The 24,188-nt window shown below is 47.7% G+C and overlaps 13 protein-coding genes across 13 annotated transcripts; 5 read left to right on the forward strand and 8 right to left on the reverse strand.

The window, feature by feature from the left end:
* Positions 1–106: 106 nt before the first annotated feature.
* On the reverse strand, positions 107–1,716 carry ASPVEDRAFT_37116 (SKI complex subunit WD repeat protein SKI8). The gene is made up of 6 exons (XM_040811397.1): positions 1,437–1,716; positions 1,338–1,374; positions 871–1,283; positions 724–813; positions 455–645; positions 107–399 (listed from the first exon to the last, which is right to left on the reverse strand). The coding sequence occupies exons 1-6, from the start codon at positions 1,437–1,439 to the stop codon at positions 216–218; spliced, it is 918 nt and encodes a 305-aa protein (XP_040663457.1). The 5' UTR covers positions 1,440–1,716; the 3' UTR covers positions 107–215.
* Positions 1,717–2,532: 816 nt separating this feature from the next.
* Positions 2,533–4,179, forward strand: ASPVEDRAFT_121277 (RING finger and CHY zinc finger domain-containing protein; the record flags this gene model as incomplete). The annotated part of the gene is made up of 3 exons (XM_040805870.1): positions 2,533–3,150; positions 3,208–3,572; positions 3,624–4,179. The coding sequence occupies 3 exons, from the start codon at positions 2,533–2,535 to the stop codon at positions 4,177–4,179; spliced, it is 1,539 nt and encodes a 512-aa protein (XP_040663458.1).
* Positions 4,180–5,061: 882 nt separating this feature from the next.
* On the reverse strand, positions 5,062–5,530 carry ASPVEDRAFT_49660 (uncharacterized protein; the record flags this gene model as incomplete). Its single annotated transcript, XM_040814195.1, has 2 exons — positions 5,062–5,176; positions 5,238–5,530. The coding sequence occupies 2 exons, from the start codon at positions 5,528–5,530 to the stop codon at positions 5,062–5,064; spliced, it is 408 nt and encodes a 135-aa protein (XP_040663459.1).
* Positions 5,531–5,780: 250 nt separating this feature from the next.
* ASPVEDRAFT_59354 (DUF2293 domain-containing protein) lies at positions 5,781–9,039 on the forward strand. The gene is made up of 5 exons (XM_040815477.1): positions 5,781–6,280; positions 6,332–6,451; positions 6,524–6,811; positions 6,873–7,601; positions 7,641–9,039. The coding sequence occupies exons 1-5, from the start codon at positions 6,146–6,148 to the stop codon at positions 9,027–9,029; spliced, it is 2,661 nt and encodes an 886-aa protein (XP_040663460.1). The 5' UTR covers positions 5,781–6,145; the 3' UTR covers positions 9,030–9,039.
* A 203-nt stretch (positions 9,040–9,242) lies between these two features.
* Positions 9,243–10,308, reverse strand: ASPVEDRAFT_305692 (copper metallochaperone ATX1). Its single transcript, XM_040810366.1, has 2 exons — positions 9,923–10,308; positions 9,243–9,807 (listed from the first exon to the last, which is right to left on the reverse strand). Exons 1-2 carry the CDS (start codon positions 10,014–10,016, stop codon positions 9,656–9,658), a joined length of 246 nt encoding a protein of 81 aa, XP_040663461.1. The 5' UTR covers positions 10,017–10,308; the 3' UTR covers positions 9,243–9,655.
* Positions 10,309–10,427: 119 nt separating this feature from the next.
* ASPVEDRAFT_79394 (uncharacterized protein) lies at positions 10,428–13,538 on the reverse strand (the record flags this gene model as incomplete). Its single annotated transcript, XM_040816684.1, has 4 exons — positions 10,428–11,424; positions 11,484–12,135; positions 12,198–13,385; positions 13,436–13,538. The coding sequence occupies 4 exons, from the start codon at positions 13,536–13,538 to the stop codon at positions 10,428–10,430; spliced, it is 2,940 nt and encodes a 979-aa protein (XP_040663462.1).
* A 264-nt stretch (positions 13,539–13,802) lies between these two features.
* Positions 13,803–14,992, forward strand: ASPVEDRAFT_37122 (kinetochore Spc25 family protein). The gene is made up of 2 exons (XM_040811398.1): positions 13,803–14,169; positions 14,247–14,992. The coding sequence occupies exons 1-2, from the start codon at positions 13,938–13,940 to the stop codon at positions 14,789–14,791; spliced, it is 777 nt and encodes a 258-aa protein (XP_040663463.1). The 5' UTR covers positions 13,803–13,937; the 3' UTR covers positions 14,792–14,992.
* ASPVEDRAFT_37123 (mitochondrial 54S ribosomal protein bL32m) lies at positions 14,992–15,802 on the reverse strand. The gene is made up of 2 exons (XM_040811399.1): positions 15,341–15,802; positions 14,992–15,269 (listed from the first exon to the last, which is right to left on the reverse strand). The coding sequence occupies exons 1-2, from the start codon at positions 15,681–15,683 to the stop codon at positions 15,232–15,234; spliced, it is 381 nt and encodes a 126-aa protein (XP_040663464.1). The 5' UTR covers positions 15,684–15,802; the 3' UTR covers positions 14,992–15,231.
* A 138-nt stretch (positions 15,803–15,940) lies between these two features.
* aspD (septin aspD) lies at positions 15,941–17,462 on the forward strand. The gene is made up of 6 exons (XM_040811400.1): positions 15,941–16,255; positions 16,308–16,436; positions 16,489–16,570; positions 16,625–16,762; positions 16,828–17,041; positions 17,094–17,462. Exons 1-6 carry the CDS (start codon positions 16,129–16,131, stop codon positions 17,430–17,432), a joined length of 1,029 nt encoding a protein of 342 aa, XP_040663465.1. The 5' UTR covers positions 15,941–16,128; the 3' UTR covers positions 17,433–17,462.
* Positions 17,463–17,940: 478 nt separating this feature from the next.
* ASPVEDRAFT_79397 (guanylate kinase) lies at positions 17,941–18,776 on the reverse strand (the record flags this gene model as incomplete). The annotated part of the gene is made up of 4 exons (XM_040816685.1): positions 17,941–18,213; positions 18,303–18,505; positions 18,571–18,681; positions 18,758–18,776. The coding sequence occupies 4 exons, from the start codon at positions 18,774–18,776 to the stop codon at positions 17,941–17,943; spliced, it is 606 nt and encodes a 201-aa protein (XP_040663466.1).
* Positions 18,777–19,332: 556 nt separating this feature from the next.
* ASPVEDRAFT_37127 (uncharacterized protein) lies at positions 19,333–19,583 on the reverse strand. The gene has a single exon (XM_040811401.1). The coding sequence runs from the start codon at positions 19,543–19,545 to the stop codon at positions 19,348–19,350; it is 198 nt and encodes a 65-aa protein (XP_040663467.1). The 5' UTR covers positions 19,546–19,583; the 3' UTR covers positions 19,333–19,347.
* Positions 19,584–19,686: 103 nt separating this feature from the next.
* Positions 19,687–21,362, reverse strand: ASPVEDRAFT_184749 (putative Golgi matrix protein; the record flags this gene model as incomplete). The annotated part of the gene is made up of 7 exons (XM_040808928.1): positions 21,329–21,362; positions 21,155–21,228; positions 20,994–21,067; positions 20,812–20,915; positions 20,377–20,757; positions 19,894–20,320; positions 19,687–19,837 (listed from the first exon to the last, which is right to left on the reverse strand). Coding segments are annotated over exons 3-7 (1,071 nt in total), but the record flags the coding sequence as incomplete, so codon positions are not given.
* Positions 21,363–23,439: 2,077 nt separating this feature from the next.
* Positions 23,440–23,751, forward strand: ASPVEDRAFT_24638 (uncharacterized protein; the record flags this gene model as incomplete). The annotated part of the gene is made up of 1 exon (XM_040809683.1): positions 23,440–23,751. The coding sequence occupies one exon, from the start codon at positions 23,440–23,442 to the stop codon at positions 23,749–23,751; it is 312 nt and encodes a 103-aa protein (XP_040663469.1).
* Between the last annotated feature and the right edge of the window lie 437 nt (positions 23,752–24,188).

Here is a 24,188-nt window from a genome sequence, read left to right on the forward strand (position 1 = left end):
GCCTACAGGTCTTGGTTTGTAATATTTTTCTGTTGAAACGGCCGAGTGAGGCGAGGCAGGAACTGTGGAAGACGGTAGTGTGAGTATTTTTGATTCTCTCTCTCAACCNCCCCGGCCCCTTTTTTTTTTTTGAATAGTAAACTTGCTTAACTACTAGGTAGTTGAGCGATTGCCATAGCGAGCAGCGGGTTCTAGCCCTTTGTCCTTTCAGCACTTCAGCCGCCCGTTGCTTCCCTATAGAAAGATATGCTTCTATTGGCACCGGCTATGGCGAATCCCTCGGATTTACCGGCTTTCGGCAACCACGTTACACTCCATATAGCTCTTTCGGTCTCGGAATGGGTCGCAACACAATTCCTCGTATCGATCGACCAGACTTTGACTTTGCCATCAAAGGAGCTTTTCACACTTCCAGTTAATTCGTAGCTTCTAGTAAAGTGGGGGAAGGGCTCACCCGCTTAGGAGATACTCTCCCGTACTGCTCCAAGAGAGAGACAAAATCCACGCAGCATGACCTGTGAGGCTTGCCACCTGCTCGCCAGAAGACGTATCATATAGCACAATAACCTTAGAGTCACCTGCCGCAGCCAGAAACTTCCCACCGGGGGAAAATGCCACAGCCCGTATCGGCTTTACTAAACCTGAGAGACGATTAGCTGGAGCTAGGCTTCCTGCCTGGGCGGGAGACCGCGGGTTGGCAACTTATATGCACCACATACCTGATAGACTGAATGGCATACGTCCCGTTTCCGTACTGAAAATATAGACGCTGCCATTTTCGTGGCCACTCGCGATTAATCGGCCGTCCGGTGACTATAAACGCTACATGAGCATCTAGACATAGTACGGGAGGCAGAAGAAAATACTTACCAAGTCTATGCAAGTTCCAAAACTGCCCTTCGTTTCATGATCTCGTATCTCCTCTTCGTTTGCATTCAAATCCCAAACTTTGATATGGCCCCCCTGGGTGGTACCAGCTAGATATTGACCATCGGAAGACAAAGCCACAGCCCAAAGATCCGCAAGGGTAATATCTTTCTTTTTTGACCATGCTCCATCACGACAAGCCCAGATTATCACCTCGCCGCCAAATCCAACACTAACTGCTTTTGATCCTTTTGCATCAGTCACAACATGATGGCACCCGACCTTGTGGGCATTAAGTTTCTGTGCTAAAGGGAAGTCTGCATCACTCGTCGAGTGGATTTGAAGAACATTGGACCCTGATGCCGACAAGATATGATTGTCGGTCACGGCCAGCGAAAAAATATCAGTGGGGTGAGCTGTAACGTTTTAGTAAAGGAGTTTGGGTGGGGTTATACAGCTCTTGAGCTTACTATTATCTGCTGAGCCGTAGGAAAGGTATTGCTTCGACTAAGGACAACACTAAGTTAGACGTAAATCCAACACACTCCTAGCATGTGTATCAATCATACCATCCTTAGGCAGGTGTTTGGTTGAGTCGTGCACCAAGCCCCGGCTGTCACTGATTGTTGGTGGTTAAAGTCTTCTTGTGGTGGGACAAGTTGCAGCCGAATGAGATCATCCGAGACCTCCCACCATTACTTGGGCATGCGAGCAACAGCCCTTAATCAGTCGCCAGCATTAACTCTACCCAGGTAGTACCCTCCCAAATCAAGTTAAAATATAGAGAAATATATTCTTGTCAACATCGCACGGATACGTGAAGCATAAAACAGTGACTGGTCAGGTGACTGGGAATGAAGGTGGGAGCCTAGGCCTGTGAGGCGGTGCTGTTCACATGCCGAAACAAGAAGGTAAGTGGCAGTGAACAAGATAACCTGGTCGATCGTTCCTGATGTTTCAGTCGGGCTTTAGCTCCCAACCATCTTGGATTCTTTTCATGCTTTCGCCCACATCCATTTTTGGCCTCGACATTCATGAGCAGGACCACAAATTCACTCTCCTCGAAACACGCTATACACAAGGCCTTCGATCTACCCCAGAGCAATCGAACCTCAACCTGCTTTCGACGATGACTTTTCACATACGCATACCGAGACTCGAGGAATAAGATATCCGTCAGGGAATAACTACAGAGATGGTAACTGAGGTCTTATTATGTCAAGCCTAAACCGAGATGAGCGCTTGGGACAGCACCTAGGCGGTAATGGATTTGCAGGAATTGAAAATGAATCCATCATTGCGTCTTCATCGCCCACAACGATTCGGGAGATCTCAGAAAATGAGATCAATACTGCCTATCATCTAGGGCATGTCGGGCATAATACTGGGGAACCTTTACGGAATGGCGGGGGCATTATGAACGCGAACTTTGGGGGTCCCCTCGCTGCGTCAAGACAAGCACACTCTGATTCTGCTATGGGACAAAATATTTCCCAGACCAACGAATTTCAAGAACGTTCCAATACTGGATCGGGAACGGATGATATGGGGGTACATCCCCTACTTCCCGAGGACGACGGAATGGGAGCCTTACGGAGGCGGATTCACGCAATTCGAGATTTGGGGCGAACGAACACTGAGCAAGCCCGCATGATCCATGATCTAATGACAGAGAAATACAATTCATCTCAGGCTTTCTCGGGAAGCCATCTTTCGCCAATCTCCTCCCCTGCCCCCTCTTTCCGAACACCGGAACGATCGCATACACCAAATCGATGGAGCGGCCAGTCCTTTGGTCAACCTTCTGTCTCTTCAGTCTCTACAGCTACTTCCGAATTGCAGGACGTTTCTTATAATCTGACCACCGAAGATTTAGAGCCGACTTTCCATCCTAGGTTTGAGACTGAATTACCTATTGAGGACGCCGAGGATGCAGATGCTGAAGAATTCGAGGGGCCTTTCCTGGGCTGTTCACATTATAAAAGGAACGTCAAACTCCAATGCTTTGATTGCAAGAAGTGGTATACTTGTCGCTTTTGCCACGATGAAGTCGAAACCCATCATCTTAATCGTCCGAAAACAGAGAACATGTTATGCATGTTATGCAGTCATGCCCAACCAGCCGCCCAGTATTGTAAACGGTGTGGAGAAACAGCCGCGCAGTACTACTGTGCCACATGTAAACTTTGGGACAATGATGCTAGTAAAAGCATCTATCATTGCAACGACTGTGGCATCTGTCGCATAGGAAAGGGTATAGGGAAGGATTTTTTTCACTGCAAGGTAAACACCGGTGGTAAATGGGAGGTAACATTAATTCGTTGGCTAACTATACCACAGACTTGCAGTGTCTGTCTTCCTGTTTCGATAGAGACAACACATAAGTGCATTGAACGGTCAACACAGTGTGACTGCCCGATATGCGGAGACTACATGTTTACTTCACCTGAGACGGTTGTTTTCATGCGATGCGGCCACAGCATTCACCAACGGTGTCTTTCAGAGTATTCAAAGTCATCGTACCGCTGCCCAATATGTAGCAAGACGATCACGAATATGGAAGCAACGTTCCGAAATTTGGATAGGACTATTCAAAGCCAACCAATGCCCGTTGATTTCAAGGACACTAAAGCCATTATAACCTGCAATGATTGTGGCACAAAGTCGGTCGTTAAATACCACTGGCTTGGCTTGCGGTGTGATATGTAAGTGTTATCGGCGCTTTGGTCAAGAAACGGACTAATGAAACGATTCAGGTGCGAATCGTATAATACAACTCAACTAAGTGTCCTCCAAGGGGATTCCCCGGGCTCGTCAGAGCAAAATATCGAGGGTGAGGTTTTCGAAGCTTCAAGACTGAGGTCATCTTCTCATGGCGCGGATGATCCGGCGCTATCTTATCTGACGCCATTGCAAATTGACCCCAGCTCGGCACCAGGAGCAGGTGCACACCCCCAATTCAACTCATCCGGGCAATTCCATTCTTATAACCTTACCCGTGGCCGCGCAATCTCACCTGTAATCAGCAACTATTTCGGTATACCTCCTGACCGTCATTCACAGAGGTCCACATCCACCTCACTCTTTGGAGGTCGGTTAAATCAGAATGATGAAAATGATGGTAATGGCGAGCTTAGCATTTGGGGCACTAGATTCAAGTATAGATATGGATTTCTCAGCAGAGTTACGGACCCAGCGGACGATGATGAAGAGGTCGACGAAGTTTCAGACTCTAGTGGCTCCGATAATAAAAATGAGGGCGAGGATGATGAGGATGAAGACGAGAGCATTGATATATTCGGGCATCGATGATACATCTACATATGCAAATGGACCAAAGACGGATACTAGCCCGGCTGGCTCCATGAATAGCTGTGATTAAGAAGCACTGGCGTTACCTGGCAGGCCTGTCTAATTAGGACTTCAACACAGACGGGTGGATTCGGGTGTTTGGAGATTGGTAAAAAGTAGACATACTGACTTTCCCTAAAAGGTCAATTCATTGCGCATCATGGATATTAGCAGATCAAACCCTCAGGGTACCATTTTTGTTGACCTATGTATGGTATTTAGTATACAGCCAGTTGTTTTACACCAAAACAACTGATTTCAGCGGGCATTTATATACTATACATATAATATATGTCTCTTTTTACCGATGATACATAACTAGGTCAAGGTAGGCACTGCCCAATATCAGTGTTACCTTACGACCCCAATTTTGCTTGGTAAGAGACATCAAATTCCAAATGTCCCTCCACTGTGTTGTGGCCTCAACGATACACTCTCTCGTTGTACTGGTCATATACGGGTGTATCTCGCTCTAGAGGCTTCAAGGTTGGTGTAGTAAGGCACCCACATTGGTGTTCAATTTCATCTCAGTTAAGCCAGGATATACAATAGATGACAAGCGTTGCAGACATGATTCACTACCCCCAGTGACTTCACTGGCTTCTGGCATCCGACCTGACACCAATATGCAGCCAGAAGGCATAGTAAACAAAACAAAGCTCTCAAAACCACAAGTAGTTTCGGTTTAGGTCTCCGAGACCATAGTTCTGGGAACCATACTCTCTCACTATTTCAAACGTATTTGGCTCGAGAGGCCCACGGTACGATCGCAGTGATTTGACATCAAATGCCTAGAAAGATTTGTTATATGCCAATAGATAGCAAACCACGGTAGACTTCTCATTATCTTAGACATGTCCCCAAGCTCTCATTCAGAAGCATTAATGTTCGGTTCCATTGTTCACGTGCATCTCTCTGCATGGTTGGGTCACTCTGATTGATGCCTATTCCTCCCAAGCTTCAACCTAATTAGATTGGAACCGAAAATATACCGCGCAAACGTTTGGGAGAAGCCTTACTTTCGCATATTTGACCTCACGTTGGGCTGGCCCCAATACTTGATCATGAGCAGATTTCTAACAATCTTATGTTCAATACCTGCAATGTTGGCTGCTTTGTGGAGAAAGTTCAGAGTATTGATGATACGTCTGGAATCGAAATCTTGAGCTGGTAAGGAGCGAAACGAAGAACGCAAGGTCGCAATAAGTACATGGCGCGAGGGCGTTGAATAATTGACGGCTTTAAGACCCTGCCGATAGAGTTGCCGATAGGCATGGATGATTGACTGCTGGTCAACAGCTATGGTGTTCATGATGGGAAGTTTGTGGAATCTAATCCCAAGTTGGGGCTCCTGGATCTCCTTCCCAGACCACAGAACACCGTAGTTTATTTATCAGAGCATTTATCAGGGTTATTGATGCAGGAGCCGCCCCAGGTTTCGGAAGTTGAGCGGAGGACCGGCCAAGATCGAACTAGCCTAATCAGGTACAGCCAGCATGAGCCGCGCGGGCCCACGTCAGGCTGAAATGGCCGTTTCGGTGCCTTCCACTTCTCACTCCTTTCTATCCCCAAGGTTACCCATACCTTGTTGGTTTCCGTGTTAGACCCGATCCTCGTTCGATATACCATTGGATCATTTCGCTTCCTCAAACTGAAGCAACAGCAAGCCACATTCCCGGCGTATTCCCGGCGTTGGTTTGGTTTCAAATGCCTTCTCCCACCCACATGCCACCCTATATCAAGATGGCTCACTGAATGATTGATCCTACCAACTAGCCACTAAACTACTGATTTCCGGCAAACGAAATGCTGACAGGTTTAATTTCGTTCGGCAATCTACCTAGAATACCAGTCTAGCATTGAGGCGACACGATGAGCTGGACAGTATGCCTGTTATAGTCAACTAGGATCATCGAATTTCAACAATATGACTCGAGTCCCTCGAAGGTCTGCCTCGGCCTTTGCCAGGCGGAGCCCAAATTGGGTTGCGAAACGAAAGGCGCGGAAGCATAAAGTGATACTGGAATCCGTCACCCAGGAGAAGAAAAAGCTTCGAAGTGTGGTATGTTACCACCTCGCCAGATCTCTTCGGCACTTTTGACGACGATGGCAGATATCCTTCGAAGCTAGAGCGCCCCCAGGGTATACATTTATATCCGCTGGCGATCCACATTTCACAACAACTTGCAAAGAAATTTGTCGAAGAGATGGGTTAAAGGTGTACGCAGTCTCTGTAAGCCGAACCCTCACTCATCCCTCTTTTCGTCCAATAATTAATTTCTTCTGATCATTTTGCTCTTGCTAGACAACCCCACACATGTATGCACACGGCCTTTCACAGCATGTGCACCGCATTGGCTATCATTTTCCCAGTGCTGTTGTTGCAGATGTGTGTATGGATCGCGGTCTATATCTCACCGCAATTGGGAAGGCTGTGTCCTTTTATAACATAGGAAGTGAGGCCGGCCGTAGGAATACTGACTCAGCTTCTCAGATTACTATCAATACAGAAGCAAGGGATGTCCTCAAGGATCTCTTCCCAAATATTCCCGACAATGATCTCAACCAAATTATTAAAACGGCATTTCAAAAGGTGGTTCCTACCGGTAGGCGGATAGCTATGGCCCAAAACAATTGCTAACTGGTAAGTCCAGGGCCAACGGAAAGTGGGTACAGCAGTTGAGCTACCTCTCGCCCGACGAGCGCAATTAGCAGTTGTCGCACATATTCGACATATCTACACAAATTACGATCGCCTTCTCAAAGCAACCTCTTTCCATGAAGCAAGGGCTACTGTTGAGCAGCCGACTCTTGCCAAGCTAGTGGAGTGGAGAGGTGACGATGAAAATGGCAAAACGGTCCTTGAAGATGTGTTCCGCGAAGTCATTGTTATATCTGATGACGATGATAGTGATGTTGAAGGAGAGCCGCTTCCACTTCATGGCCGAGATACAAGCGTGGAAGTTATTTCTAGCAATGCTGTGGTTGAGGAACTTCAGATGAGGCCTGTCAACCATGGAAATCCCACTCCCCGGGAACCGCAAGTAGAGCATTTAGACGATGAGATCGCTTCAGGCTTCCGTTTCATCCCTAAGCCTCCCAAGAAAACCAAGATTGACCGTCGAGGTTTCAGCAGGTATCAGGCTTGGGATCGTGCCCTCAATAGGTACAGGAACAGGATAAATGGCACCAATCATCAGTTTCCTTCTTATTCTGCAGGTGAACACTTGCCGGAAAACCTTGGACTTGGCAGGGAGCCTTCTTCGTGCCGAACCATTGACACCGCACACTTACCTGTTGCCCCTAAGGATGCCTTTCCTAATCAGAGAGCAGTTAAAAGTAACTTGAGTCAGCCACAGATTCACCCTGTGGCAGCCCATCGTGTAAGTCCCGCGCCTTGGCTTTGCTCTAGGCATCCTCAGAGAATCCCTCATCGGGACAACCTAGCTGTGCTGACTTTGGATGAGTCTTACGATCTACATCCTCTGGCCGAGCTGCCGAACAAGAGGAGGGGAGGTGCCATTGCCCAACCCAACATGGCCCGTCCTTTTCCATTGGAAAGGGCCGATATATCTGAGCCAGCAAGATACTCTCTCCAACATCCTGATGTGTCAAGCGGCCCTGTTTTTGTCAGTGGCCCAAGAGAAGTCCCCGAGAGGATTGGGGACAATCCTAGACCCCCTCCCTGGCCACCAGGACACTCACACAGCAGAACAATGGACGAGCAGGATCACGTGCTGCCTTCCATCGAAAGCCCCCTTCCTGTGGAGATCAAACGCCCAAATAGTGGCCATATAGAACACCTTTCTAGAAGGATGTCTGGAGCGTTCAATTTCCGCTCAGTAACGCCTCACCGCCAAGTCCGCCCAGATTTTCCGAAGCATACCTTGCCTCAGGAATATTCTCAAGCGCACGCCTCCAAAAGACGGCGTGTGGCATATCATGAGCCAATTCCAATGGAAAACCCGCCCCCTCCCAATGGCTCAATCATTTTAAGTACTCACTCCGGGAATCGAAATGGCACAGGCGAGCAGGCCTCTGTCCAGAATGGCCCCCAAACCCGTAGGAGATATGTCGTGCCAGTTGCTCCACATTACATTGGAGAACGTGGACTAGGAAATGCCCAGGATTCTCCCATTTCTACCGCTCGTTTTGATTGTGGTTCCCAAATTCATGCACCTCATAGGCCAATCCAAGGTTATGATGGCCAAACATTTTTTTACAATCGTCCTGTTGACTCTCAAAACGGATATCATAAATCACCAGGTCAATCTCACCCAGCGTTTGATACGAGGTATACCGTTACTTCTGGTAGTGGCCGTGATGGGATTATCCCGCGCCATTGGCCAGGCCTGACAGAACCACATATATCTCGCAATACCCAGGAATCTAGTTGCAACGAAGGGAAGGCACCAGAGGTGACAGGGCATGGGTCTGATTGTACACGGTGGAACAAGGATCCGGCTCCCTACAAGCCCGTAGAGAAGCAGAGGCTTTACGCCGATGGTTTTGTCCGCCCTATTGATGTTGGGGAGCCCGGTATGTTGGAGTATCAACAGGTGCATCAACTTTCCTCCGGTCACATGGTGAAAAACCTACCTCAAATGGCTAACCCAAAGCTCTGCAATATCCAACATCGGGGTGTTATGTCGGATAGTTTACCATCGGCGCCACCCCGCTTTCGAACCCATCTGGACCCTCTGGCTAAACCCCAACACTACGCAGCGATTGGCGATCAAGTCTTAAGACATACCGACAAACTACTCAGAACGCCGCCCCGTTTATCAAGACGGAAGACCCCCAAAGGGTAACCTGACACACTCGTGGTATGGTCACACAAGAGGATCCCATTTCTGTAGGAATCTGACATGCCCCAACCCCTATAAGGGCCCTCAGCAATCATCTAATATTATTCTCTTTTTTAGCAAGTCTTACGAATCTCGTCAACTTGCCCCACCCGAGACGAGCTGCGCTCTCGTCCCTATCTTAGGGGAGCCGAGGATCAAAGATACCTACCCACTACTTGAGAGATATACAGTCATGATTGTGGTTTGAGATATGACTGACGAAGACATTATCTTCACATTATACATGTTAATTGGATATTAGCTTTTGTGTTTATTATGATACCCAGAATCGGATGAATGGTATTTCGGCGGCTGCATAGGCTGAGAAATAGAATACAATACTTGGATATCCCATTTTGATACCAAACAGGGTCAAGGTTACCGGAGTAACATGAGACGAGGTACGAAATATGGTACAAACTTGACTTTGGGCCGTTGGGGGAGCAAGGACGCGTCCATTTCTCGTTGGGTGCAGTTCATTTCCTTGCCAAAAGTATGTACATATTGGCCACTCATTAAATCATTTATCTACTCCATCGTAATAGCCGTAGGCGTTCGTCATGTGTGGACCCAGAGGTCACAGGCACGCATCAAACATCCCGAGCCTGCCCATCTGCTTCGCCGGTATTCACAGTCTTCCCTGTCTTCTTGATGGTCGCGAGAACCGTCTCATAAGGGACAGTGTCATCGGTTACAACACTCGCGGTCTGGGAATCAAGGCTCACGTCAAAGGATTTTACGCCTAGCATACGCGTTGTGTCAGAATTGCGATCTCGACTGTTATTGTGGTGGTAGGGTGGCCCCTCTCATCGGGGTTTGTTGAGGAGGGGCAGAAGGACAGAGCTCTGGGTAGTTACCGTCTAGTTTTTTGAGGACACGCTCGACTGCACCGGAACAGCCGCCGCAGCTCATGCTCACGTTGAATTTGTATTGGTGCTCTTGGTCGGCCATCGCTCTTATGTTGGTAATCGAGTTATTGTAAGTGTGGTGAGGTTCGTTGATGAGTGTTACGGACAGACAACACAGAAGTGGAGTGAGAGTAGGCGGACCCCCCTGTCAATGACAAATTGACAATCAGCCAAAACCTGCAAGCTTTTTAACAGATCGGTTATTCTTATAGGAACTCCGGAGGCTTTTTCGTTTCCACAAAGAGAGAAAGGCCGCCATTTGTAGTCCCCGTCACTTTAGAGCAAAACACGCAAATGGCTCAGACTCTCCGATTATCACGTCATCAGCTAATTCAAGGTTGAATGATTATTAATTCATGGGGGACGTCCAATCCACTCAAGCACACTCCGTTCGCATTAGTTACAATAAGACAGACTACCAAAGTATTCAAGAATTTGGACTCTGGCAGGTCTCCTAGAATCCAGCGGCTCTTTTCTTCTTCCTTGCCTTAATGTTGCTTTTCTTGCTTGCTTCGCGACCTCCGAACACCCCTGGCTCAACTTGAGTCATTGGAAGCTCGTCGGTGATCTGGCTGCTTTGTAAACAGATCGCTGAAGGTTGAACGTGGTCAAGCTGACTACCCCAGTACCTTTGAGAAACAGGAACAGTGGAAGAGATGGCGGGGGGCACGACTGAATCAAGGCTCATACTTTTCAAAGTCTGCGGTACCTTCCTCCGTGATTTACGCCCTGAAGCCCCAGTGGCTGATTGTGATTCTTGCAATGTTAGTGAATAAGACGCTGGTTCGGTTCCCGGTTTCCAGCGGTCAAGAATGCGTTCCACATCCGGAGAGATTGGGGCTGTCCTGTTCCACGTCGTGTACGATGACAGTGCCTTGAGGGTAGGCCATTCATCCGCGTTGCCTTCGGGAAACATAAAAGTTCCTTGTGATGAACTTTCTCGTGTAGTCGTAGTCTTGGCTTGCGGTCGAAAGCTGTTGTCAACAGACTTCACTAGTGGGCCATATGAGCCCTGCTCGCCGGCAGGCTCTAACGAGTTGGCCGCCCCACGGGTTGAATCGGTGGATGGGATCTCAACATTGCTCCTCGTTGGTTCAACTAGTGTCGATTTCTGCGGTAATAGAATTTGTGACAGCACAATATCAGCTACAAAATGTCGAATCACTTTTTCTGTCGTGACCCTGGTCCTTCCAGGAGTGTCGGAAGGCAAATCTATGAGCCAATCATTAACTAGTCGGTCATATATAGCAACTAGGTCCAGCTTCGGGCCCGCTGCTAACGTGACTTGCGGCCTTGATCCCGAAATAAAATGATTATATGGTTGAACAAGCAGGTGGCTCTTCGCCCCAATAGTTGAATGCTTCGGGACAAACTGGGAAATAAAGGCGTTTAGGTCTCGAGCGTTTTGGTCTATATCGTCTATCACGAGCGACCCTCGAAGAATTTCAAGCCTAATTAGATGTTTCTCGGTCAGCACATGGATACTAGTTCAGAGCTAGAAATGACCTACGCAGTCCGACTAGTTGAAGAAACATGAGCAGTGGCATTATTCACCAGTTCCTGAAAGCTGGCCTCAATCGTCATTTCGCCATTCTGAGATAACAAATTCGACGGCCCCGTCGCAATTGCGTATATACGTGTGTAGTCGAACGTAAATCGAGGCTCTGCTAAGGGAGCTATACTCTCAGTTCCATTCCCTGAGATTGGCACAATACCAGGCGCAGATTCGTCCCAATCATCAACTACAAAATCACTTCTGGAGTTGGGTATTTTCTTCCGCAGACCAGCGATGCGTAGCTGTCTGGCGCGTAGAAAATCTTGACCGCTTGATCGCTCATCATTGAAATTACCAGTTGAGAACTTCGAGTACAATGACTCTTCCACATGAAGATTTGAGGTCACTGCAAAGGCCTTGATAAATCTCAATTCACGGTCAAGATATTGCTCGCTGGTAGTCGTTGCCACGATTTTTTTGAAGGCAAGCGTAGAAAAGTGCGTGCCAACAGAGGGAGGGGCAGGATTGCCTGCATTATCGGAAACTGGCGGCACATACAGAATGAAAGGGTCTGGAGCGGATGCCGGATCACCAACAACCTCAGGCTCAGAGCAATAAAATGCTAGCACAAAGTGGTTGAGGCGAGAAAACAATACTAGGTAAAAATCTTCCACCGCCCATATCAGTATAACACAGCCAGAAAATTCCATGTATTCTGTAGATGCTTACCATTGTCCACCGCTAAGGGAGATAAATGCATTGTTATATCGCCTGAATCGCGAAAATGACGCCAGGAGAGTCGGGGAAATAGTGGAGGCCTCATACCCTCATGGGGTGAAACCGAATCCAGGGTTATATCAAACCAAATAAGCCGGGATGTTGTGAGAATGAACACATGTGACGAGTGAATAGTGCTTCTCTTGACGTCCAGAATCCATTCAGACTTGGTTTTGAAACCAAGCTCAACCGAATAAGAATACACTCGGTCGCCATTCGTTCGGTAGAGCATGGAACACCTTCGATCACAGACAACGACGTGATCTTTGTTGACAGCCCATTCGATGGCTAACCATCCGTCATGGCGGCCACTGGTGCCTGTGTTCTGGCCTTCCTCGTTGGCCACCCAAGGAAGCGTGCCTGATGTTATACATGCAGCTTCCCAGTTATCTTTATTGCGCCTGTGCTGGCTACGTAGTTCCCAAATACTCCAATTGCCGTCATTATCAACGATTGCAAGCTCATTCTGATTCCAGGGGTTGAATTTCACGTCTGCATGGGCAAGACCCCCTGTATGCGAGGTTGATATCTCTATCAAGAAATTCGGATCAAGGCAAGAAGTCTGATACTTGAGCGCCATAGGATCATTACCCCGACTGGTAGAAATTGGGGTAGCAGCCCTGCGATAAACTGGCCTGAACACAACCGTGGATGAGAAACGAACTGCCAGAAACGTAGCCCTATCCTCTACGGCATGTGAAAAGCAAATTTGTCGGACAGGGGCCCCATCCGATAGCCAGTCAGTACCATCATCATCTCCAATGGTTGGGACTCGCAATTGAGTGCTTGTGGGTTGCTCTAAGTCCACCATATTGTCAGTTATTGTCCGGAAAGAAATTGCATTGCCACATTCTCCAGATGCAAATGCGACGATAGCAACCGAACGACGTCCAGAAGTGTCAATATCCAAGTCCATTGCGCGCCCAAAGTCAAGGAGTGTGGAGACCAGAGGGTTGCATGTTTCAGTCACTGCCGTTACGGTATGCGATAGTATTTCATTGCGCGCAAGGCGGTATCCTCCGATAAGTTCAGGGAATGCCCGAGACAACGTTGATGGCTTTAGTGTTGATGGACGTTCGATCAGAGTAGATGGCGACCGTACAACAGTTTTCGTCAACCCCGTGTACGATATGCGCTGTTCTTCTCGAACTGTTAAAACTGTAAATGGCGGGACTCCTCGGGCTACTTACGAGGCACTATACTGCGCAAAAATGCCCATGATTGGCTCTCCGGTCGGTAAATGGCCTTTCCCACGTGCCCATACTGAAGAAGCTTCGTCGAGTAATCATCCATTTGGTCTATGCTTGATTCTGGCGATACACAAAGGTCCCGGCGCAGTAAGCATATCGAGCACTAATAGTCTCCTGATCAGGTTTTGTCAAGTTAAAGGTGTGCGATAGGGAACTATTTTCCACATAGATAGTACACACATCTGCCGCAAGCAGATGTTCAGAGTGAATTCATATGGCTAAAATGTTAGGAAACTGGTGAGATAAAATGAAACAGTCCCCCATGACTTTTCTGCGATAGGTGTGGAGTGCCAAGCTTTGGTTGCGCCGCAACATCAACACCAGAAACAAACCACCACCATTATCACTTCTTCTCCGTTTAGTGTCTAATGCGACCTACCTACACAGCCCTTTACATCGCGCTTCTCATTTTGAAACATCCCAGCAAATGTCGCATCTAAGCATGTCCTCCTCGTTTGATCCTTCGCTCTCGACAAGTGGTATGCGGCCGCCTCTGGCCTCGGCGACAGCACCTTCAATGGCGGACTCGCTTCCCAGTATCAATTTTGGATTCGAAGATTTGCGCAGCCGCATGGCGCAGTTCACCGCTCAGTTTGATGCGTTTATTGAACGTGGCAGGAAGCAGGTCTTGGAAGAAAGGAATCAGTTCAAGAGCGGTTTAGCTGAATTACAAGGTGGGAGTCCCCATACGACAGTTGAAGACAGCGAAGGCGGAAGCAAAATTAGACATTTCTAACATGGTGATGAACAGAGGATGAGCGTATGAGACAACGAGATATTGAAATTCTCAACCTCAAATCACAAACACACGAACAGACCCTTCAGAAAGAGGCCGCTGAAGCCGCTGAGATGCATGCTGCTGTTTCATCTGTGATATTAGAGCGTGACTCGCGTCTTGCAAAGCGTGATCGGCTCAAGCAACAAATTGAAGAGACACAAAAGGCCATCAACCAAAAACTGGAAGCACAAAAAAGCCACTCTCGCTATCTTGATGCCCAAGCACGCTTAAATATCCCGGAACTTGAATTCTGGCAGGACTATCTATGCTTACGGATTGAAGGCGCGGGTAGGGAAGACCGATTGAAATTTGTCTATAGCCATCTGTTGGAAAAGGATTGGGAGGCTGAAGCATGGTTTGAACTTGGCACCTCGAACCGCGACTATGAAATATTTCATTCACGACCCAAACTGGACAGGCATTCTCTGGATCGGGAGCTAGACATGCTAAATGAGGATCGCGATTTTGGCGCTTTTTTGAAAAGAATGCGAAAGCTATTCGTCGAAGTCTTGAAATAGGATCCAGCCTGCGTCGTTATGAGTTTACGCATCCATTAGTTTTGAATCGCTATAATCCTACGGTGTCTAACTTTTGGCGAATGTGAATTACACCCAGTTCGTACACTATAGAAATACAGCGCTACAAACGATTGGCTGGACACAGAAGTCATTCAACTTGAACTATTGCTAATAATCTCGTTATTTAGCGAAGACGGTAGGTGAAGTATAAGTAATTGTTCCACAACCGCAATTCCAGTGGTCAAGTCAACTTATTTCTGATCTCAGTGTTTTTCGTTCAATACAAGATATAGTACAAATAATTCCTATTGCTAAACCCAACGCCGAAAAGCCATGCAATGGACATACATGATATCTATACAAATACATCTTGGTCATGTATTCAACCCCGGCATCCCATGGGTCCTTATCATCCCATTTTCTTGATCAACAGGTACAAGTCACGACAATTGAGCCTTTCCCCATTGTTTTTTGATATCTGCAGTAAAACCCCTGTTAGAACGTTTCGTGATTTGAAATAAAAAACAAATAAAAACAGCTTTTCCATACTTTCAACGCAATGTTGGCATAGCACATGCGAGCGTTTTATTTGACCGCAAGCAGGACATGTGTTAAGGTTCCTGACGTCCTTCAAGGCCTTGCCAGCCATCTGCCTATGTCTTTTCTTCATGTGCGACGTCTTTTTCTTTGGAACGGCTCGAAGAACGGACTCCCATAAATCGGATAAAAGCCCAGGAACATTCAGAGCAAAAGCAACCGGTCGGACAAAAGCGGAAAGAAAGACTTGGTGTTGTGACGGAAGGCTGATGGTAAGAGGCAGAGATTTCGACGGTACAACAAGTCGAGGGAATATTTGGAGAAGCGGATTGGGAGAAACCAGTCGCAAAGCCATCGTATCAGGCCTAGTTTCGCTTTCCGACGTCAATAGGGTGATAGACAGCGTTAGATATAATAGACTAGGTATTCAAAAAGACGGAATAGTGAGCGACTGAGCGTGCATCAAACTGCTGCAAATTGAAGCTTTTCCCGACCGACCTCCGGCCTGGGCTGCGGTTTGCTCGGTTTGGATCCGGAGAGGCGCTAGGCCTAACTGGGACTAGAACCCCCCTGAGTCGCGAAACAATTAAAGGGGTCTATCACGACTGCTCCCTCCCTCTCAATTGATACCAGGCTGACTCTATTCTTGGGGTAAGGCTCCGATCTCCCTCGAAGACTTGTTTCTCTCTGCGGGCTGCACCGATACCTTTTGTTCCCTCTATATTTTTTCTATCGAACTCCTTCCATTGACTGCCCCTTCTGCCCGAGAAACTCTGTCTTCGGATCCCCCTTACACCAACATGGCCACTACAAGCTCCGCCCCGTCTGCGGTCTTCCCACGGAGCCATGTCGGTTTCGATAGCATTACTTCCCAGATCGAAAGGAAGCTGCTGAAACGTGGCTTTCAGTTCAATGTTATGTGTGTTGGTGAGTTCTCTTTAATCTGGCCAGATGTGCTTGATGCTAAACTGATAAACAGGCCAGACTGGTCTCGGAAAGTCTACTCTGATCAACACCATCTTCGCCTCCCACCTGATCGATTCAAAGGGTCGTTTGACCCCCAACGAACCCGTATGCTCGACCACCGAGATCCAAACTGTTTCCCATAGTATGTGGAATCCCCGTGCTGTTAACGATTGGATTCTCTAACCAAATCATAGTCATCGAGGAAAATGGCGTCCGTCTCAGACTCAACATTGTCGACACTCCTGGATACGGTGATCAAGTCAACAATGATAGATGGTAACAGTCTACACTTGTCGCCTACTTACCGTGACTGGGCTAATTTATCACCAGCTGGGATCCAATTGTGAAATATATCAAGGACCAGCACTCCGCTTACCTTCGCAAAGAGCTCACTGCCCAACGTGACCGCTACATTCAAGATACCCGTATTCACTGCTGTCTGTTTTTCATTCAGCCATCTGGCCATGCGTGAGTTTTATGGGACGATCGATATAGCACATGAAGAAAATGACGCTAACTATCTGTCTAAACAGTCTGAAACCTATTGATATTGTCGTCCTGAAAAAGTTGTCTGATGTCGTCAATGTCGTTCCTGTTATCGCCAAGGCCGACTCACTTACACTCGAGGAGCGTCAAACCTTCAAGGAGCGAATCAAGGAGGAGTTTGCCTTCCACAACCTCAAGATGTATCCGTATGATAACGATGAACTTGACGATGAGGAGCGTGCTGTGAATGCCCGCATTAAGGTTCGGACTTCTGTGGGTCCCTAGTTTGGTATCTCATCTAACGATCAACCAGGATATAATTCCTTTTGCAGTTGTTGGAAGCGAAAAGACCATTGTTGTCAACGGTCAACCTGTTCGCGGGCGCCAAAACCGCTGGGGTGTTATCAATGTGGAAGATGAGAGCCACTGCGAATTTGTTTCCCTACGAAATTTCCTTACCCGTACCCACCTCCAGGACCTCGTCGAAACGACAAGCCAAATCCATTACGAGACCTTCCGTGCTAAGCAACTTCTTGCTTTGAAAGAGAGCAGCGCTGCAGGTGGCCATAGTGGTGGCAGCCGGCCAATTAGCCCCTCTGCTGATAGGGAACTCAGCCGCAACTCGCAGCGAGTGACGATGAACGGCTATTAGCTGAGCGAGGATCGATGAGGAACAAAAAAATCGTTACTTGACAAGCACTGTCTTTTAGTGTCAGCGATCCTGCAGGGGCGAAAGACTGACTCCGAAGACAGTCCTCTCAGGATTCGCTTCGTTCTATTCTTTACCACCGAAACCCGTGTCACCATCCACTTCCTTACCAGCATGCTTACAGATATCCCTTTTTAACTCCAAGCTTTTTCCATATATTTATTGTTATCATTTTCCGCTTACAGGGAGAACGGCTGGGATTACCTCGGTTTCCTACGATTTCGTTTTGCGCACACCGTAAAGAGAACTAGCATGAGAGCGCTAGCGTCGATCTGGTCGTTTCATGTACCTAATTTCCTTAATTAACAGATTCAAGGGAAATCTATCTCTAAATATATTTTTCGGCACTTTCTATACGTAATAGCCAAAATTAGCTAGATATGTGTAGGTGTTCTAAACAACATTACTCATAAAATCACGTCTAGCTTCTCGAAAAACTTCGCTGCAGTTGTTATATCGCGGCCCCAAACTTCCCACCATCAATAATATAATCCCTCAGTTCCTTATAGGCGGTCTCCAGATCATCATTGACGACGACCTTATCGTGTGCACCAGGCTGTTTCGAATATTCCAGCTCGTTCTTCGCCTGCGTCAACCTTTTTTGTAAACTCTCCTCGGTCTCAGTCCCCCGACCGCGTAATCTCCGTTCTAACTCCTCAACTGACGGCGGCGCAAGGAACAGGAACCGCGCACTCAGATCAGTCCTCTTAACTTGTTTCACGCCCTGTTCGTATTTGCAGCATAGTAGTTAGTCTTCTGATTCATAAACTATCGCGCGAATTTACTCCGGGCGAATAAAAGCGGCAAACGAACCTCCATCTCAATGTCAAGAATACAAATCCTCTCCTTCGCAGCAATATCTTTAACGGCCTGGACGCTCGTCCCGTAGTGGTTCCCGCCGAACTGAGCATGCTCGATAAAGCCGTTTTTGCTCACGAGGTCGAGGAAGTCTTCTTTTGTGGTGAAGTAGTATTCACGCGCATGTTGCTCGCCAGGCCTAGGGGCTCTAGTTGTGTCTGGCACTACGTCAGATCAATCCCCTGAGGATTTTCGGGCGTCGAAATAAGGAAGATTCACGAACGAGAAACAGAGAAGCCAAAGGTGTTGGGAAATTCGGCGAAAAGTCTCTTTAGTAATGTCGATTTGCCGGTTCCGGAGGGACCTGACACCACCACGGGGCGAAACCTTTGGACTATTGCTGGTTATTATGATTGCTTCCTAGTGAAGAGGTATATCATAGCGAGCCTTGTGTGAAATGGGGATCGTACCTGCAGTGGTAGAAGCCATGGTAGCTATTGGGAAACGGGGTGCAAATGCCGGACGACTGAAAGATAACGACGAAAACCCACCGAGCCTCGAAAACGTTGGATGCATATACTGATGCCTGTTTAATAGGGGACTGAATTGCGATTCTATGTGTTTTTACGGTCGGGTCATCTGTAGAAGGCGGTGTGACTTGGGGGACTGAGCCTAGCCTCGAAACGAAATTTGGCCGCTTTCAGCATAGATACATACGGGGAATAACTAGCAAAAGTAGTGGTGAGGTAGGGGTCCATATCTCGTACGATCAGTATAATATAAGTTTATTGGTGTGATTAGCGGCGGGTGGACGCTAATATATACCGTCAACCTCACTTGGCCAATTGGTTATTATCCTGAGAAGAGGCCTGTGACTCCTGTTCAAGGAAGTTTGACCAGAGCTCTGCTAGAGACTCCTTGCTCGTGACGCCATTGTCCAGAAACTCAGTCGCTAAAGCTGGTGTACTAGGCGTGCGATGCATGGGGGTGCCGGGGACCCGAAGCCTGCCGGAGGCCCCTGCAGCCCCGGGACGAGCCAGACCTGCCTGCTCACGTTGCTCTAGAGGGTGTCAGTCTCATTTCCAGGTTCAAAACTTTGTTTGCTACCTACCGTCTGACCACCCCAAGAGTGCCGCAATAAGTTGTAATATTTGGAACTTCTTCGGATCTGACCTATCAAGTGCGAGAAAGTGCAGTAGATGATTTGTGACAATATGACTATTCGTAGGTCGTTAGTAGACAACAGATGGGGAGACATAGAGATGCGTACCGATCAACATTATCTTCTGGTTTGCCCTTCTTGAGAAATCGCAGCGCTTTTGTCAAGTGGTCATTCAGGGTAACTGCTTCATGCCTCAATTTGCCAATTAGGAGGTTTTTCTCTCTGACCTCCTTCTCAAAAGGCCGGACTCTCTCAAGTTCCTGTTGAATCTCTTGCAGGGATTTCCCCGAATCTGATTCTTTTGTTTTAGCATCGTTCAACGCCTGCTTCAGTTCCTCGAGCTGAGAATCAGAGGTTTCAACGAGTTCACGAAGCTCTTGCTTGCGTGCTGCAATAAGTTAGTGGGCACAATAGAAACGGTTTCCCTTGGACGGGGCCGCTTACCGGCCTGGATTTCTTGCAGGGCTCGTTGCAAACCATCCACGGTCGCTGCTTGGGATTCATGCTCAGCAGAAGTCTTCTCGTATGCGGCTCTCACAGTAGCCAGTTGTTCCTCCAAATCTATTACTTTTTCTCCCAAGCTTTCCCTGATTGAACGTTCTTCCATGGCAAGCACTTCCCAGTTATGCATCGCCTCCTTTGCTTGTTCAAACTCCGACTGAAGATATGATTCTTGTTCGAGAATATCATCCTTCTCCTTCAACCAATTTTGTTGCGACAGATTTGTTCGTTCGCGTAGTTCAGACAGCTCTTTTGACAGCCGTTGATTGTCATCCGACAGCTCCAATACCTTTGGTTCGTACTCTTCCTTCGTGCGTAAGTTTTGCGCCTCCAAGTCCTCGATCTTCGACCTCGCTTGAGCGATTTCTTCCTGTGATGTGTTACTTAGCGCAAGATTTGGAAGAAGTAACCACAAATTGTACGTACGGCATCTTCTTTGAGACGCTCACCAAGCTGGGCTTTGATTGTGTTCACTCTTTCAAGCAACCCACGGTACTGGGATTCTGCGTGCTCCTTTTTGCTCTCTGCGTCTTCTAATTTGCCATGTAGAGCCTCCATATCATCATGATGTTTCGACTGGATCAGTTCCAAGGATTTACGCATATCGGTCACTTCGGCACGTAGCGAATCTCTGTCTTTTACAAGGGCGTCAAAACGATCTTTTGATCGGAGAGCCTCTAGGATAGGTGATTTGGCTCTTGAGTCGCCTGGTTCATCGTCAACAAGCCCATCATTCGAGCCAGTATCCAAATCCTCCCCATTTTCTGTCTCTTCCTGTTTGTTGTCTTCGGTCGATTCGGGCTGGTCCTATCATACAGACTTAGCATCATGAGGCAACAGCGATCTTCGGTGTATTATTACATTATTCTCCACGGATTCTCTGCTATCGGCTTTCAAGGTGCTCGCATCGGAAGCGTCAGATTGGGCCTGCACCTTGTTCTTTTTCTTGTTCTTGGATTTTCCGCCTAAATAGAGGCTCTAGTTAGAGTGAACATTGTTGCAAAATAAAGAGAGAATATGATAATTTCCCATTTATGACGTACCCTCAGGCATTTTTTTTATCGCTTTTCACCAACAATGGGGAATTTTTGAAGATCAAGTCGAGTTGTTTTATCTCCTGAAGGCAACGGGCGGCCATAGCTGTCAACATCACTAGCGCGGTTGGATGCTCGCGTTGCCCAGAGCTTCGGCTGACTGTACGTACCAGGCTTCTTCAGGTACCTCGACAACACTCGCTCAAACACAGGCAACAACAGTAAATACCACACATCACCTAGCCTTATGATTGTTGTTGTTAGGAGGCTTTTTCCCCCTCATTTGTAGGGTAAAATGAATGAGGAGTCCGTTGAAGCAAATTCCTGGTTTCTACCCTACCTACCATGGTTGTCGCTGTTTTAACTTGTGTAAACTTCAACGGATAGTTTCTGGTTTCATCAAGGTCTCCGTTCAGATGGACGAATGAGTGCGTGTTATAAATGCATGAGTATGGCCAAACTCTTTCCTTGAGTGTTAGTGAAGAGGATAGTTTGATACCAGAGAACAAGCACGAGGTCGAAACATTGTAGTGTTGACGGCTACGAAATACGAATTCTCCGAAGCCTCAGGGAAATTACCCCGTACCTAGTTTAAGATATGAGGAGGGGCCTTTGGTTCGTAGCCGAGAACCCCAAGTGTAGGGACTCGAAAGTAAACAATAATATAGTTAGACAATTGAATATTGACAAGTACCATCCATAATGCCACATTTACAGAGCGAGCACTCCCGGCATCAAGCTACAATGTCGCGAACCAGACAAAGCAGTGCATTGACTCAGTAAAAGCTGTTTTCGAGGGCCAAAAAAAGGTAATAATAATAATTTCAGACAATGTTACAATTCGGTCACGAATGTCAGGCTGGGAACGACGTGGAGGCTTGCAGAGCCGGGGACAGAGTATACAACGGCTCCATGCTGGGTATTTTGGGCACAACGGCGTACTTTGGCGGCAACAAAAGTACCCGGCCGACAGAGCACCAGTACCAGGCGCCACAAGCGGTATCTCGAGTTGCCCACCTCGGAGAGCAGGGTTGATCCCTGAAAGAAGGCTGAATTTTCCCAAGTTGGACTTGATGCACCGCTCCTCATTATGCATAAGCCGGTGCGAAGACAGCCTGACACACCACATCCGGCTGAGCCGATGGAAGTTCCTCCTCTGGAAGCGGCCGGGCAAGCACATGATAGGCCAAAAAGCTCCTTGGGATATGCGAGTCATTTGGAGTTTGGACTGATGGCACTTCTCTGGGAGACGGAAAAGCTCCCCCCTGTCGCTCCACTTGGAAATGGACAAGGGAGATTGTCCGCGTCCTCTGCTCCAGTCATTTCTCCAACTACCACCAGCTGAGCAAAATACACTTTGTCTGGTTCCTTTATACTTTCCCTAGTTGACTATTCCTGATCCTTTGGGAGTTTGGGTTGCGTTCGGCTATACTCATGGCCCGTCCAGAGCCCACACGCCGAGTCAAACCGGCTTTGGGTCCGAGGCGACGCGGCATGACCTGTCCGCTGTCCACAAATTCAACGTGGGAGGGACAATCAAGCATTAGTGCCACATTCCAGGTGTGCAGCCCGGCATGCACAATAATAATCAACCATGATGCCGGTCAATAATCACAAGACTGGCCGATCAGACACCATTCTGGAGCGCCGATAGCCCTTCTGAAAGCGGCCCACGACATTTCCCAGTTTCACACCAAGACCACCGGGGCCACACTCGACCAACCCGAGTCCATCTCAAACACCCGTTTGGATCTGGAGCCTTTCCCAAAACACTCGCAAAACCGTTACGCCAAGGATGATACTTGGCCTTATTAAGGACCTGGCGAGGCGCTGCTCCAGCGGGTGAGCCCGTACGAAACCCCACCTGCCACATGGCCATTCACAGAGGCTCAGATTCTGGAGGAACAGAGCGCTTGCTCCTGTTATTTCCCGAGGATTCTCCATTGATGACATGGTATGGATCAAGATCAAGTGTCCGTATTCCGTTCATCCCTCAATCTCTCTCGTGGCAGCAGCACTTGCATTTTGCATGATTTAGCGAGAAATTGTCGGCGGACCCCTCTTTTTTTTTCAAGCGGGTTGCAGGGAGAAATTTTTTCAAAAACTTCCTGAATCCCAGCAAAATCGTTGTGATTTTTTCCTCCCTCTCATACCGCCGTGTTCCTGTAACAAAAGAACTCGATCCACGATTTGCCCACACTACCCCTGCTCCACCTTCATTGCATTAATTTGGCAAGGTTCGGGGCCTGCAAAGAACCATGCCCACCAGGATTTCCCATCGATTATTCTTCTTCCTTTCTTTTTTTCCTTTTCTGCTCAAGACCTCCTTCCTAACTTCATAAACCCTGGGCTGCTTTCTTTATTTCTTTTTCCCTTAACTTTGTCCAATCACAGCGACCTATCCGCCAACGGCAGTGTTGTCCAATTATCGCATACCTACTATACCGTACCTTAAATGGCCAACCCAACATCATCCGATGACGAACCCGTTTATATGCGGGCGTTAAATGCAGCTAGGAATGGCGACAAAGCCGCTCTCGAAGGGCGGGATGGAGAAATTCTAGCATCTGCTCGCGACACTCTATGGCGGAAGGTTGAGGCGAGCCCAAACTACTTGCTCAACCGACATGAGTTTGCACTCTTCAACTACTACCGGCAACACTACGAGAAAACCGCGAAAAACAAGGAAACAGTTCGGAAAGCGGTAGCCCGATTTTGGGACAACTATTCAGAAGGGCCGTCGGGTTCTAAACAGGGCAAGTCATAGCAATGGCCTACCTCCCTACCTACTATTTCTTCACCACTATCGGAAGTCCAGCGACGCCTTTTTTACCTTCGCCCTTGTTGTCCGATTGGGCGGTCGGTTTGTCCTCGAATTGCTGAAGAGAGCGTGCTTATATTATCGGTATCGGACAGGCTCTGGTAGTCTCCGACTAATTTGCTGCGCATTTACCACGGTATAATCCTGTTTTTGGTCCGGACTTGAGATTCTTAATCCTTCCTCGACCTAGTGAGAATTTTTTTTTTTTTTTTTTTTTTTTTTTTTTTTTTTTGGCATCTTTAATAAAGCAGCTGTTCAAAGCTGCGTTTTATAATGTATAGGGCGGAGTTTCGGGGGGGGTTTTCACTTTGCGTTTTCATTTCTTCTCGTCTCTTTCGGTCTCTACAAAAAAAATTACATAGGTTCTATTATTAATAATCCCA

The sequence above is a fragment of the Aspergillus versicolor genome (assembly GCF_001890125.1).
Source record: "Aspergillus versicolor CBS 583.65 unplaced genomic scaffold ASPVEscaffold_1, whole genome shotgun sequence".
NCBI classification, from domain to species: domain Eukaryota; kingdom Fungi; phylum Ascomycota; class Eurotiomycetes; order Eurotiales; family Aspergillaceae; genus Aspergillus; species Aspergillus versicolor.

Coding starts and splice junctions, on each gene's coding strand:
- ASPVEDRAFT_37116 (XM_040811397.1), bottom strand. Junction 814..870: donor TTGGAACTTGCATAGACTTG/GTAAGTATTTTC, acceptor TAGCGTTTATAG/TCACCGGACGGCCGATTAAT. Junction 400..454: donor GGAGAGTATCTCCTAAGCGG/GTGAGCCCTTCC, acceptor AAGTGTGAAAAG/CTCCTTTGATGGCAAAGTCA.
- ASPVEDRAFT_59354 (XM_040815477.1), top strand. CDS start 6,146: ATGACTCGAGTCCCTCGAAGGTCTGCCTCGGCCTTTGCCAGGCGGAGC. Junction 6,281..6,331: donor AGAAAAAGCTTCGAAGTGTG/GTATGTTACCAC, acceptor CGACGATGGCAG/ATATCCTTCGAAGCTAGAGC. Junction 6,452..6,523: donor TAAAGGTGTACGCAGTCTCT/GTAAGCCGAACC, acceptor TGCTCTTGCTAG/ACAACCCCACACATGTATGC.
- ASPVEDRAFT_305692 (XM_040810366.1), bottom strand. CDS start 10,016: ATGGCCGACCAAGAGCACCAATACAAATTCAACGTGAGCATGAGCTGC. Junction 9,808..9,922: donor TGTCCTCAAAAAACTAGACG/GTAACTACCCAG, acceptor CGCGTATGCTAG/GCGTAAAATCCTTTGACGTG.
- ASPVEDRAFT_37122 (XM_040811398.1), top strand. CDS start 13,938: ATGTCCTCCTCGTTTGATCCTTCGCTCTCGACAAGTGGTATGCGGCCG. Junction 14,170..14,246: donor CGGTTTAGCTGAATTACAAG/GTGGGAGTCCCC, acceptor GGTGATGAACAG/AGGATGAGCGTATGAGACAA.
- ASPVEDRAFT_37123 (XM_040811399.1), bottom strand. CDS start 15,683: ATGGCTTTGCGACTGGTTTCTCCCAATCCGCTTCTCCAAATATTCCCT. Junction 15,270..15,340: donor ATGCCAACATTGCGTTGAAA/GTATGGAAAAGC, acceptor GTTTTACTGCAG/ATATCAAAAAACAATGGGGA.
- aspD (XM_040811400.1), top strand. CDS start 16,129: ATGGCCACTACAAGCTCCGCCCCGTCTGCGGTCTTCCCACGGAGCCAT. Junction 16,256..16,307: donor GTTCAATGTTATGTGTGTTG/GTGAGTTCTCTT, acceptor ACTGATAAACAG/GCCAGACTGGTCTCGGAAAG. Junction 16,437..16,488: donor GATCCAAACTGTTTCCCATA/GTATGTGGAATC, acceptor ACCAAATCATAG/TCATCGAGGAAAATGGCGTC.
- ASPVEDRAFT_37127 (XM_040811401.1), bottom strand. CDS start 19,545: ATGTCTCCCCATCTGTTGTCTACTAACGACCTACGAATAGTCATATTG.